General features: G+C 37.4%; 1 protein-coding gene across 1 annotated transcript in view; it reads left to right on the top strand.

The window, feature by feature from the left end:
- LOC126412603 (protocadherin-like wing polarity protein stan) overlaps nucleotides 1-14,416 on the top strand; it is a 345,349-nt gene that overhangs the window by 225,080 nt on the left and 105,853 nt on the right. The window contains exon 30 of the mRNA XM_050082273.1: nucleotides 4,022-4,199. Within this exon, the coding sequence (XP_049938230.1) occupies nucleotides 4,022-4,199 (178 nt within the window). The remainder of the gene's footprint in view (nucleotides 1-4,021; nucleotides 4,200-14,416) is intronic.

The following is a 14,416-nucleotide window of genomic DNA, read 5'->3' as shown; positions in this document are numbered from 1 at the left end:
AAGCCACCCAACGGTGTGTGGCGGAGGGCACTTTACGTGCCACTGTCATTATCTCCCTTTTCTGTTCCAGTCGCGTATGGTTCGCGGGAAGAACGACTGTCGGAAAGCCTCCGTGCATGCTCAAATCTCTCTAATTTTACATTTTTGATCTCCTCGGGAGGTATAAGTAGGGGGAAGCAATATATTCGATACCTCATCCAGAAACTCACCCTCTCGAAACCTGGCGAGCAAGCTACACCGCGATGCAGAGCGCCTCTTGTAGAGTCTGCCACTTGAGTTTGCTAAACACCTCCATAACGCTATCATGGTTACCAAATAACCCTGTGACGAAACGCGCTGCTCTTCTTTGGATCTTCTCTATCTCCTCCGTCAACCCAATCTGTTTTGGTAGTATCAATGATTATTTGTTTTGTATATAAATAAATTAGTAAATCTGTATTAAATTTTGCTGTAAAAATGGAATAACATGTATCAAATTTTTGGAAATGTTAAATATTGCTTTTTGTGAGTCTGTTATGAGTAAAACAAGGGCAAAAAGTGGTATAAACATTTCAAAGCAGGCTTTAAAGGACAGTGGTTTTACATGCATGGATGGGATTAAAAATGCGCAGTTAAGAGACCTAGAAACTATCCCGAGAAAACAGTTCCTAAAGTATTTCAGGAATTGGAAAAAGCACTGGCATAAGTGTGTAGTATGTAATTGGGAACATTTTGAAGAGAATAACATTGCTGTAGATTAACAAATAAAGTTCTTACCAAAAAATGAGTAATATGTGAACGCACCTCATATGTCAAGCTTTTTACAAAAATGGTTCAAATGGCTCTGAGCACTATGGGACTTAACATCTATGGTCATCAGTCCCCTAGAACTTAGAACTACTTATACCTAACTAATCTAACACCCAGTCATCACGCAAGCTTTTTACATAGAAGTCCAGAATCGGTGTACACGTTTCAAAGGAAATTTCAGCAGTGTTTAGAATACCTATTGTGCACACGTTTTAAGCAATATGTCTTAGAATCAGGTGAATAGTAACAGAGATAGAGATTTAGGGACAGAATACATTCAAATGTTGCTGTTCCATAAGCGTCAAAGATTTTATGTGACTGGATCACATTCTAATAGCGAAAAATTAATTAATTTTACCATAAAGTACTTAGATTATTACTGATTTTGTACAACTAGTGATAAAGGTATTTACTGCTTTGGATCACATTTTATTGTGTTTATCTTGGAAAACTGTTTAACACTTTTACTACCATGTAGTACATTTCTAAGTAAAGAAACTTTATAGTGGATGAGCATTGTCAAGCTTGAAAGCATACACAACACATTTTTAGAGAAATTATTCATTGCCTGTTTACATAGATCATATTTTAGAGGTCATCATCAACAGTGTCACTGTCATTGTCGTCGTCGTCACTTTTTTTCAAGTTTCACCATGTGTAAGCAGTATGCACCACAGTCATCTCGAGTTATCATTTCAAAATCTGTAACACTTGGGACAAGTATTTGTACATGCTTTTTTTCAGTTACTGCAAAATTTAGTTCAGAATAAAAAACAGAAACTCAGAAAATTGCTACATACCTTCTTTCACCAACTGCAGCAACTTCGTCATGCAAATATCGCCAAGAATACGTCTTCCTCTGACGCAATTTTTGAGTTTTGCCCATGCCATTCGAGTTGGATTTAAGCCACAGTTGTATGGTGGATTTCGCAGCACAGCATATCCATGAGCTTCAAGTATTTTATTAACTTCTAATACTTTGTCTTCTGGCTAATGTTATTTAATTAAATCAAATAATTTTGTTTTTCTCATTGACAAATCAGCTTCCACCTTATTTTTTAATAACCATTCAGTCCTTTCCCTTTTATTTTAGGGCCTAGTTGGAGCTTTGTTATGCTCCTTGTTGATATGAAGTGTTGTCCATAACAATAACATAGTTCGATGGCAGATTCGGAATTAATGTAGTCAATATCCAGTTTGAAAAATTTCCATAGTTCATTTGCCCATCGTAGTCTCCTGTTGCACATCCCACTTTATAAATTAGCTGTGCACTGGGTAAAAACCAATCTTTTGATCCAATATTTACCAGTATAATCATTTTCTTCTGCTAAGATTGTCCATAATGCCATCCACATCAGGGTCCTGCCAACATTTTCTGTAAGTAGTGTTGTTGTCCACCCAAGTTCCATCAATATAAATGAATTTTCTGCCTAGCTCCCTTAATTTCCTCACTTGGATCAGGTACTTACAATGCCAGTCAATTATATCCATTCCACCTACCAGAATCTTTCATATACTTACAGATCTTTTCCAGGTAAATCACATTTCACACAGTGTCTTGCGTAAAACATCTTTCTGCCAAAGAAAATGAATTTTTTGTTTCACGGCAGCAAGTAATTTCCGTCATGTTGCCAGTATTTTTTGGTTTATGTAAAAGTCCTCCGTCATTTGTCGAATGACCAGTTTTGTGAAACTGTCTATAATGATGGATTTCCTCCCATAATTACTAGTTTTCCATTGTGACAATTCCAGTTAACCATGCAGTTTATTTTCACATTCCTCCCTTATGCATCCTATTGTGGGGGGAGGGGGCGGACATTTGCATAAATTGCAGCCCTTTGATTGGGACTGGTAATATTAGCCTACAGTTCTTTTTGTGTCGCCTCTTTAACACATGCTGTAATAACATTGGAGATGATCGAATGCTCGTTACTCCACAAACAGCTTCTCTTCTTTGTATTCAGCACATTTTCTTGCAATGCAGAGCGATTATCCACCACTTCCAGATACCGAAGTATGTCAGTAAGTATACAAAGTTAACCGACTGAACTGGCAACTAAGCATGAACTACCATGAACAGATATGATGTATACCACTGCACGCCAACCTACATCACTAGACAGGTAACGGGCACTGATTTAGTGTGCCCCTGTAGCCGTGGCAGGGTTCTTCCGGGAAAGGCCACTTCCCCCTTCCCTCAACAAAAGCACTGCTCGCTCTTGAGTTTACTGGCAGACCATAGTTCAGTCAACAGGTGATGGTGAGAGAATTAGATTAGATGAGTGTTGCTATTCGGGCAGCAAAATAAGTGGCGATAACTGAAATAGAAAGGTTAGAAAATGCATACTGGCAACAGTGAGAAAATAATTTACGGGAAAGGTGGAATTTGTTATCAGCTAATATCAGATTAAGTGTTAGGAAGTCATTTCTGAAGCTATTTTTCTGGAATGTAGCGTTGTATGGAAGTGAAAGATGGATGGTTAGAGTGCCAACAAGAAGGGGATATGTAGAAGTTTTTTAAACGTGGTGCTACAGAATAATGCTGAAGATTAGATGGCTAGAGAAGGCACTGAATTGAATTGGAAGAAAAAATAAATTTATGGCACAACTTGACTAAAAAGAAGAGGACGGTTGATAGGACACATCCTGAGGCACTGATGATGGAGAGAAGTGTGAGGGTTAAAATTAAAATTTATAGAGGGAGACCAAGACATGAATATAGTAAGTTGATATGGATCCAGATTCTAGCAGTTATTTGAAGTTGAGATTTACACATAATAAACTAGTGTGAAGAGTTTCAGCAAACCAGTCTTGAAACTAAAGACTACCAACAACAAAACAGAGACAGATCACTGGAAAATTTTGTAATAACATTGTTGATGAACAGCATAACTCATCTCCATGCACTTCCATGGACTCTTAACTGCATGCAGTTCCAATTTAATTCTTGTTGGACTGAATGATTCTTGTAACCATGTTTTTATTTAAGTAATTTGGTAATATGATTCTACTAAATTTTGTGCATGCAAAGTCCTATTATCCCTTGTGCTGAAAGCTGAATCTTTTGCGTATGTGACTAGCACTTATGCATTTATCATTTCTGATTGTTGTCAAATGTTTGTTTCATGCTACATAGGTTTTTCACAATGAGTGTATCACTTGTTATGGTGCACAAATAAATTACTACTTTATCTCTCTAGTCTAAAGACTTGTTATTGTTATTATATTTCAGTCTTCATCTGCTTCAAGTCTGAGTGGAGGGTTACGACTTACAGGTGACCCTAGCAGGTCTAGCCCTCTTCTGGCGTTTCCTAAATATAATAACTATCTGCTTGATCGCACCAAGTTTGATACCTTTTCAAGAGTTTTTATACCATTAGATCTACTTGGTATAAAGCAGCTTGACGAAGGTAGGTATCTCACACATAGTTCATTAATATAAAATCTTTCAAACAGTGACTTTATAGTGCACATTCAAGTACACTAACTACTTGACAGTAATAACTCGTATGTGTGTACCATTTATGAAGCAATTTAGATATCAGTTGCACTAGAGCAAATCCATTTAAGGAAAACATAATTCTATGATGTTTGCTCATGTGCCCAAACAATGCAAAAACCACACATGCGCATTCATTATAGTGTCATCTATTCCTACCTTTCCTGTAAGAACAGTAAATTTCTTATTAAATTAATTTTTATTAGTGATTCAAAATTAAATGGAAGTCTTAAGCAGTTACTAATTATATTTATAAGAGAAAAGCAGCGTGATACTTAAAACTGTCACAGTGAAAACAGTTGGAGCAGAAATACAAATTTAAAAATGTATCTGGATCTTTGCTTTTATACTTTCCTAAAATTACTTCATTGTGGTGCAAATGGAAACCTAAAAAAGAAGAGCTTTGTACACAGGTGTTGATTAGAGGAGAAAGCGCTCCAAAAGCATAAACAAGAAGAAAACAAAGTTGTAAAACACAACTCATAATGAGCTGAAAAATAATGACTATTTTGAAGGAAACACACTGCCTGGCACAAAAAGTGAATCATCCAGGAAGGGGGAAGGGGATGAAATGAACATAGGTTGAGATGGTATGCTGTGTTATTTCTGTGTTTATAAAATACAGTCAAATTTACAAAGAACTTGGCTGTATGAGGCTACTTACCAATATGAAGTTGCACTCTTTCTTTGGTTTTGGAGGTTGTCATAGAGCTGTTGTATCGTCTCCTGAGGCAGGCTGGGTCACAACTGCTGTAACTGGTCCTCAATTTCCTGGATACTGGTTTGCAACAGAGTTGACAACTGAGCTGCCCCACGTATGTATTTCTGGGGATAGATCTGGGGATATTTCTGGCTGTGAGAGTACCTCAACATCAAGCAGACAGTTTATAGGTACATGTGCCACATGTGGAGGAGCATTGTCCTGTTAAATAATGGCACCCCAGTATTGTTGCATGAGAGGTAACACATGAGGAAGCAGGAAGTCATGACATGCCATTGTACCAGGGGTAACACATCTGTGTCTCTGCAAAACATTGTTAGAATGGGGCCTCTTCTCATGTCACTGCCATACTTGTTGATAAAGGTCACCTGGGGTAGTGTAGAACTACGATTCATCAAGGATCATGATGCAGAACCATTCATCAGCAGTCCATGCTTCCCAGCCACAGCATCGCTCCAAACGCAGTTGTTACCTTGTGGCCGTAATGGCAATGTGTGCATTGGACCAAGGGCGTCACCAGCCCAACGACTTGGGGGGAGGGGTGAATAGATCAGATATAATCTTCAGGGTTTCTTAAAATAAGCTTTATGTGAATTTTTATTAATCTGCTTAATATCACGCCACAGTACTACTGTACAGCAGAGAGCACCAAAATTTTAATGCTTGTCCCATGTCAGAGAAAATGTTTCCCGACTGTTTTGAGATATCAACAACAGTTACTTTTGTTGAATTCTGTTAATTGTGCCACAGTATCCACTAATTTTTCACTTCAGTGTTTTTAATTGTTTTTTGAAGTTGCAGGTTGATTTCAGAACCTTTTGTTACTTTTTCCACTGCCATGAAATATAATCCAAACAGTCAAAATAGTTTAAGACAGCACAAGCAGGGCTGGCGTTAGGGGGAGGGGGTGTAAGCGGGGCAAAAGTACCCTCGATGCAGGTCCCCAAAGGGGGCTCATCAGCCCAGATGCCTAAACAAATACACAAGAAGCGCAAGTTTAGTATCTGCACTATGATTTTGAACCAAAGTCTGGGGGAAGAACCTGCTGGATTGTTTAAAAAACACATATACATACATAACTTGTGATTAAATTGATGGAAAATACTGTTGAATTTATGTAAACTGTGAGCATTAAAAAAGTTTCTAAAAAAAGACATTGTTTGATTTTTTGCATTAAAATTTACTGACTATATCCAAAAAACCAAAGTTTAAATGAAAAATTGTGGGAAGGGGCCGAAGAACACTTCCCCAGAGGCTACAGGTCCTAGCGACAGCCCTGAGTACAAAGACATCACCAGCCAATATGTTAGGAATGGAGCATGAGAAAGAGGATGAGGGAATGAGTAAATTCTTGTACAGTGATTCAAGTAGGAAATTGTTTATTAACAATTAATATTACTAACAATTAAAATGAATGTTTTAAACGACTTACATTTAAAGGGAATTAGTTAAAACACAATCTTTATGGATTTTTTTGTAAATTCCTGCAACAATTTGTCAATGAAAACTTCTTTATTATCAAAAATAAATTTTCTGTGTATGCTCATCACTGCTAGGCCATTGAGTCAACTTTCTACCATCGTGCGTATCAACCAAGTTTTTATTCGTCTTAAACTGCCAAAAGACCGTTCGACAGAGCATGTTGTTCAAGGGAGAGTAATCAAAATTTTAAAACCTTTTTGGGTTTCTGGAAAAAAGTTTTTGGCTTGTTAATTATATCACAAATAATTAGCTCCTCTTGGTTCTGTGTATTCTGCCAAAATTTTTTCCAAAGTTGAGTTTCACTTGTAATGTTTGACAAATCATAAGATCAGGTGAAGGTTTCACAAGCTCCTATCAGTGGTTTCCATTTGGCTGTATGTAATTTAGATGAAGTGAATGCTGGAGTGTTTTCATTAGCAAAACGTACTTCGTGACAGGTAGTGATGGAGTCCAAGTAAGGTATTATAAATGACCTCCAAAGTTCCGATGAATTTTCTGCTTCAATGTTGCTGACTTCCAGCAACACGCGGCATTGTATTTATGTCTTCAAGACTGATTATTTCCGCAGCGGCCATAGCTTCTTTCAAAATCTCATCCGTTATTTTTTCTGCATTGTCATGGTGAGTTTTCAGCAATTGCAAAATTAATTTTATGTGTTGTGAGTCCTTGACTGTGTCTAATTTATGGACTGCAGAACATGAACCACAGGTTCCATCAAATCAGAATATTTGACAATTAAAATTATGTTAACAATAAACAGAAAGCCAGAAGCAGCCCATGGTGCTGAGAAGAATAATTTCTGGTTGAACCATTTCCACTTGATAAGACTTCTAAGGCTTCCATTACGGTGGGAGAATTCTGCTTGTAAAGTCTGACATTTTTGTGTTTCTCACTCCGTCTTGTTTCACACATAGATGAAACGTTGGGTATAAACTTCCTCTGGAGTACTGATTCACGAAAAAAAATGTCTTTGATGTTCCCATGGCATTCCGAATCCCAGGAAGTCTGTTGAGGTCATTGATCACTGGATTAAGTTTGTGCGAAGGGCGTTGAAAGAATAAAACTTGCATGTATTTTTTGTGCAAGATTGCTTAAACGTCCATGTCTTTACTGGCCATGGTCAAACAGCCATCAAATCCCAAAAAAACACATTTTAATGGGACAAGATTTACTTTCGACAAAAATTTGTCGAAGGTCTGTGCAATGGATTTAGCATCTAGAGCTTTCAGCTAGACAAAGCCAATAAACATTTCTTCGACTTTGTTTGATTCTTCATCGAAATACTGAATACCAATCGATAATTATTTGCTTCCAGAAATATCAGCTGTTTCATCTGCTAATATACTGAATGATTCAGCCTTTTTCACATTCGCTATAATATTAGCCTTAAAATGAATAGCAATTGGGTATCAGATTGTGGGGAAACCGGAAAAGTCAACAATTTCCAAAGTTTTCCCCCTAGACTCCATGACAAACATTCCTTTGGAAGTGCTGGATTTTGGCAAGATGACACCCACATAATCATTACAAGGTAGAGCGTCACTTCCAGGCTTTTGAGATAGTTTCCTAGATTGAGAATCTCCTGCTGTAAAATCCTGGTCTTTCTCGTTCTGTACTCCTTCATCCTGCTGATCGCTATCGTTATCCAGCGCCTCGCTATCAATGTTTGTGTCTTCTGTCCTTTTTCTCTTAACTCCTACTACAAAATTATAACAGAAATTTACTGTAGCATTGAAGTTTTATTTACCTATTGATAAAATTTGTTAGTTTGCATACCATAGAGGTGATACATTTTTTATTAAGATTTTATTGAAACTATCTAACATTGTTGGTCTGCCATGGAAAAAAAAAAAAAAAAAAAAACATCTTTGCAAAGAAGTTTTCTTTAAAGCGATTACAGGTAACAGTTCTGTTAACATCTCTTTTACCTTATATGCCAACATCATTTGTATAAGGGTTTTTTAGATTTATTGTATAACAGTAAACAGAAAAACTGTACATCACAGCCTAGTATTGTTGAGATATTACGAAAAATAATTTGCACATATAAGTTTTCCCACAGTCACACAAAAATAGATAAACACTTATTGAGACACTATCTGCTTTAGGGAAGTTGTCATGAATTCATTTATTTTTGCCAGTACAAAAGAACAGCGACTGTCATTTAGTTTGTACTATATTATAGCAACAAGTATGTTGAAGATATTTAATGAAATAAATTCACCAGTCAGAACTCGCAAATTGATAACTAAAGCAAAGTGAAATTCAGAAAGCAAACACCAGCATTAAATTTATCATTGTGTAGATCGCTAAGAAGTTATTTTTAGATTAGTTGCTAAAAAGTGTACTGGCTTCTGAATAAGAATAAAAAAAAAAATTTTTTTTTTTTTTCAATTTAGACAGTTTTTAGAAGTCTTTTTAATTTTATTTTTTAAATTTAATATTTATTCATCTATTTTTATATGAGTGAATAGGAGGAGGTAGTAACAAAAGGCACTGTTGACTAGATTATCAAAGTCTCTAGTTCATCCAGATTTGCGCATCCTTAGCTGTTGATCCAAGAGCAACTCTGTTGAACTGGGATAAGCATTTCCTTAACTGACAATTTTCAAACAACTGTTGAAATATGGAATCGTTAGTAATAAATGTGCAGATTCTCTTTCCCGGTATCTCATCTATACATATAACTAAAATTGTAATTGGCCTATGTGTATACGTAGGAGATATTTAAGAAAACTTAATATGAGCAGTCATTATAACAGAAATAAACAACAAAACTATTATTTTTAGACTTTTTGCCTGTTGTTGGTATGCTAATAGGAGCATGAAGCAAAAACTAAAAAATCTGGTACATGTTTCATGTTGGTTCATGTTCCATCTTGGTACTAAACCTAGAAGCTGAGTTATCACATTTTTGTCCTAAAAGTGTGCACAGCTGCACACCGCAGGACATTGTCACCTGTTGTGAAAAATGAATTGTGCCCGCACAGCAAAGCTTTGGTGGCTGTAGGACGGCCTGGCACTTTACATGCACGGAAGGTCATAAGAAAAAGCTGGTTAATAATAAATCACAAGACGCTCGAATAAAACCTTCCATCGACAATAATAGTATGACCCTATTTATAGCACATCTGCTCGGAGGAAAAAGTTTGTATTAGAAACAATTGCTTAAAAACAATCATGTAGGCCTACTAAGAAGTACCAGTGAGGTGTGACTTTACTGCTCTTTAATTTTCATTAATGGTTAGAGCAGGTATCGCCAACATGTTTTGCTGCAGGTCTAAGTCAAGTAAAATGTATCGAGAAATCAGATGGAATGTCATAGAAACAGTACTTATTTTTCAAACAACGAATTAGATTTTATTGATTGTAATTACAGAAAGTGTGTTGGTTCCACGTCACAATACATTACTTTTAATTTGGGCTCCAAATATAGTACTGTCTCTGTGTCCTACTGTCCATTTGGCTGACATTGTAAGTATTCTATAGTCTCATGTATTTATAGAATATAGAATTCCAGTCTAGCAGAAAAATTAAGTCACTGTGTAGGTGCACAATGGGCAAGTTCTTTTTAAGTGAAGAGGTTCCCTCTCTTTCTGCCCATTCTGTATGTGCGGATTCGGGTATTGACTTTAACCACAGTAATAAGACATCTGACATGTTTGTGAGCTGTGAGATACTCTAACTTGTCACCCATTTGTCATTTTATTCACTGCTTTTATATCCAAATTTTAGCTAGAGAGTGAAACTGCTAATTTGTGTGACAGTATTGTTTTGAGCACAAAAATAAATTAGACCTACTGGTACATGACATCAACAGGGATCACCCCTATTTTCTATACCTCCTCCTTACACATGGTTTAATGCTGCTCTGCTGCTTGTGAGCATCTTAAAGGGCATAATCAAAGCCCCAGTTTTAAACAGGGTTATAAATATGGTGCCAAAATATTAATGACTATTTTTTGCAAATCAACAGTATGCAATAGCAGACATTTATATCAACATTAACAAGTAATAATAAATATATGTGTATAAAAACAGAAAGCAATCACTCACAAAAAAAGTTCTGATACCCATGTTGTGTGGCTGTACATCTGTCTGCAGCTCTGTACTCCCAACAAACAGTTGCCGTCCTAGGTGCAATCTCACGGCCCACTAGCATTGAGTGCCAGTCTTTTGCTAATGCTTATTGGTGGGGTAGGGGATTAGAGTGTTGTCGGTTTTTCTTTCCTGAGCAAAAGTTCATTTCCACTAAAAGGGATTTAGAGTGCTACATGCCTCAGACACCAGATGTAGGTTCTGCAGAGTGGTTTCAGTGTCCAGCCGTTCACCTACTGTTTGTCTTATCCAGTACAGACTTGGAGGCTACTATTTTAAAATGGTTTGATAGCACTTCAGAATGTGATGTCACATCAGATAATGCATCAGTTTATCGGGCGTTTGGTGAAACAGAGTGAAGCTTGTTGGTTGTGACAATGCAAAATCTACTCCAGAGGAATATGCCGTGTGTTTACCATTGATGCAAGAAACCGTCCTGTGTTGAATGCTCTACTGCATGAGTCATGACAACTTTTCGCGAACAAATGAACTTCTCTCTCTCTCTCTCTCTCTCTCTCTCTCTCTCTCTCTCTCTCTCTCTCTCTCTTTTTTTTTTTAACCTTTGATAACAGCAAATTGAGAGCTCAATCACAGATAGAGGCTAGATTGTCTATGTGTATCACTTGGATGATGTAATGACTGTATACATATCACGCTTTTCACTATCCTGTCGGTGTGTGCAGCTCATGGTCTCGCGGTAGCGTTCTCGTTTCCCGAGCACGGGGTTCTGGGTTCGGTTCCCAGCGGGGACAGGGATTTTCCCCTGCCTGGAGATGACTAGGTGTTTGTGTTGTTCTCATCCTTTCATCCTCATTCATGAAAGTGGCGAGACTGGGCTGAGCAAAGGTTGGGACTTTGTATGGGCACTGATAACTGCGCAGTTGAGTGCCCCACAAACTAAACATAATCATCATCGCTATCCTGTCGAGTCTCAAATTAAACACATTTTAAACTTATTCCTGAAGTTCTTATTGCTTGCTGCACACCAAATGGTTGTTGTCTACACCAAGCCTCATTCCAAGGTTTGGTTTTTACTTTTCTGAGGCTTTACTATATTGTGAAACACTAGCTCAAAAATATGAAACGTTACCTCCATCTGTGCTGGATCTATAGTACATCGACAAACAACATTCAGCGGCCAAAATTAGTGTAATGTAGAGCTACACAGATCAAGTAAAAGCAAATAAACCACACTACACAGTCCAATAGAGCACCTTGCCGATAGTGCTCTTTTTCAAATGTCTCTACTTTCTTTGCTTGCAGTGAGATTTGACTTTGAGATACAGAACTATTTAATTTTTATTTTCAATTATTCTTCAGATTAAGGCAGCCATGACTAGGAGGTCTGAGTTGTGTCACCAACTGGGCGACCAGTACTAATTAACAATAGAAAAAAAAAAAAAAATCTTTAAATCTTTAGGAGGAGGCAGCTGCCCCCCATGCCCCCTACCCTTGCATGGGACAGTAATTCCGTAGTCCGGATGGTGCTTGTCTCCAACCAATAGTGTTGGTTGACACACAGTGTTGCAGGGAGTCCATTACTTGTTATCAGAAGGCGGGCACATATGTGAAGGGTTTATGATGTGCTTGGTGCACAATACAGCAATCCTTTCTTGTGGTCGTCAGATATGGTAGAGGTAGATGTAGAAACTTGACAATGATTATGTCTTCCCTAATGTTCCCATACAAATCATCGTCGGACCACTGTCACATCCAAATGCTCCACAAATCTGGATATTGCAAGATTTGACCACCTGGCTAAATGGAGACTCAGAATGAGGCCCCTTACAGTCTTTGTTAGGTGCTAATAAGGCTGTCCCACGTGAGTATGTGCCATCTCTTGTGTCCTTCACAGTGATCACTGAGCTCCTGAAACTGTTCATTGTACTTATATACCCTACCAGTCCTGGTTAACAGTACTGAACAAAAACAACATTAATGCATGCTGGTGCCATTCTTTGTATCAGAGAACATTACATCTCCAATCGCTTACATACCTGCTAATGATGTGTACATGTTGACATCTAACAGTGTCTTCTGAGTGCTCCACATTTTTGTCAGACACTGTAATGTGAAAGAAAATGAATGACATGGTGCAAATACAGAAAAAACAAGACAATACAAGAAAATTGTGAATTAATTTGGATGGGTGTTGTGACAGATGTGAGTAAAAAAGAAAAGTTGGGAAGAAAGGAGAATTGAGACATTAAATAAAGGAGGAGGAAGAAGAAAAAGACGTAAAGTGAGAGCTGTGTAGTTTAAATTTACTGTAGATACAGAGCTACATAGTACAGTGTGTAAACCAATACACACAGATATGTATTTAAATGGGCATTGCTGTAATTTTGTGTCCAATAAGAAATCTTTTCTGCAAACATTAAAAATAATCACCAGAAGAACATCAAATGAATTCACAATTGCAAATAAGAACTACAATCAGCTGTAAAATGGAATGGCAACAATGAAAATTTGTGCTGAACCGGGACTCGAACCTGCATATTGCTAGCAGTCACCTTACCATTTAGCTACCCATGCATGACCTACGGCCAGACCCAAACTTCCATATGTCATCAACCATGCGTCTACAACCTGTACTCGTACATCCGTTGTGTATATTCCCGTATAGGTCAGATGTTGTACTTCAAAGTTGCTTGCCCAGTATCGGCAGATAAATACAATATTGCAATGCTTGTGTTATTCTGATTACGATGCAGAGTTCCTTTGGACACGCATATATGTCACCAACCATGTTTTTATAAACTATAATCATACCTGCAATATGTATATTCCTGTACAGGTCAGACATTGTACCTGAAATTCTCTTGCCTGATATCGGCAGATAAATACGATATTACAGTGCCTGTGTTATTCTGATTATGATACAAACTTCTTTTGTACATGCATGCATGCAAGTGACTTTCAATTACAATATCTGACCTGTACAGGAATATACATATTGGATACACGAGTACAGGTCGTAAACGAATGGTTGAGACATATGGAAGTTTGGGTTTGGCCATGAGGCATGCACGGATAGCCAAATGGTAAGGAGACTGCTCACGATACGCAGGAAATTTGGGTTCGAGATCCGGTCTGGCAGAAATTTTCATTGTTGTCATTCCATTCTACAGCTGATTGTAGTCCTTATTCGTAATTGCGAATTCATTTGAATTGTTTCGTAATGGCTGTGGTGTGCCTGTTCCTTTGGACATGCATGCATCGTAGTCAGAATAGCACAGGCACTGCAATATTGTATATATTGTGTAATGACCAGAAGTGTTTTTCGTAAGAAACTCCCACAAGCTGAACTGAAATATGAGGAGCATAGTATGTGAATGTAAATTTTCAATGGACAGTGGCCAGTACATGTAATTGCAGTACTGTGTACAAGTAGGAGGGAAAGCAAATGATCTGCCGTCCTTTCTTTGACTCAACAGCAGCCAAGATGAGAGTGCTTCAAGAAAAAGACATTCATTTCTCTGCCCAATAACTGCGTTACTGCGATGCATCCTACAATAACAAGATCTATAGTAATACATGATATTCAAAAGAAAGCTGTGCACTCTTTGCAAATTTGCTACATACTACTTAGATCAACCAGTTGAGACTGTAACCGACTATTCTACTGAATATTCCTAGTTTATTAAATATAAAAAATGATTGGGATTTATTTTTCAGTATTTAAACTTACTGACAGACATAACACTAAGCAGAAAGTAGAGAAATTTTGTAGAGATGTTGAAGTTTAGGACTCCATTATCAGGTATGCTGTTGAAATATGAAAATGTCGTGTAAACTTTAACAGAAATGTTGACCTCACATTAACA

Source organism: Schistocerca serialis, chromosome 1, assembly GCF_023864345.2.
Source record: "Schistocerca serialis cubense isolate TAMUIC-IGC-003099 chromosome 1, iqSchSeri2.2, whole genome shotgun sequence".
Lineage (NCBI taxonomy): Eukaryota > Metazoa > Arthropoda > Insecta > Orthoptera > Acrididae > Schistocerca > Schistocerca serialis.
This window is presented reverse-complemented; position numbering and strand designations above follow the sequence as displayed.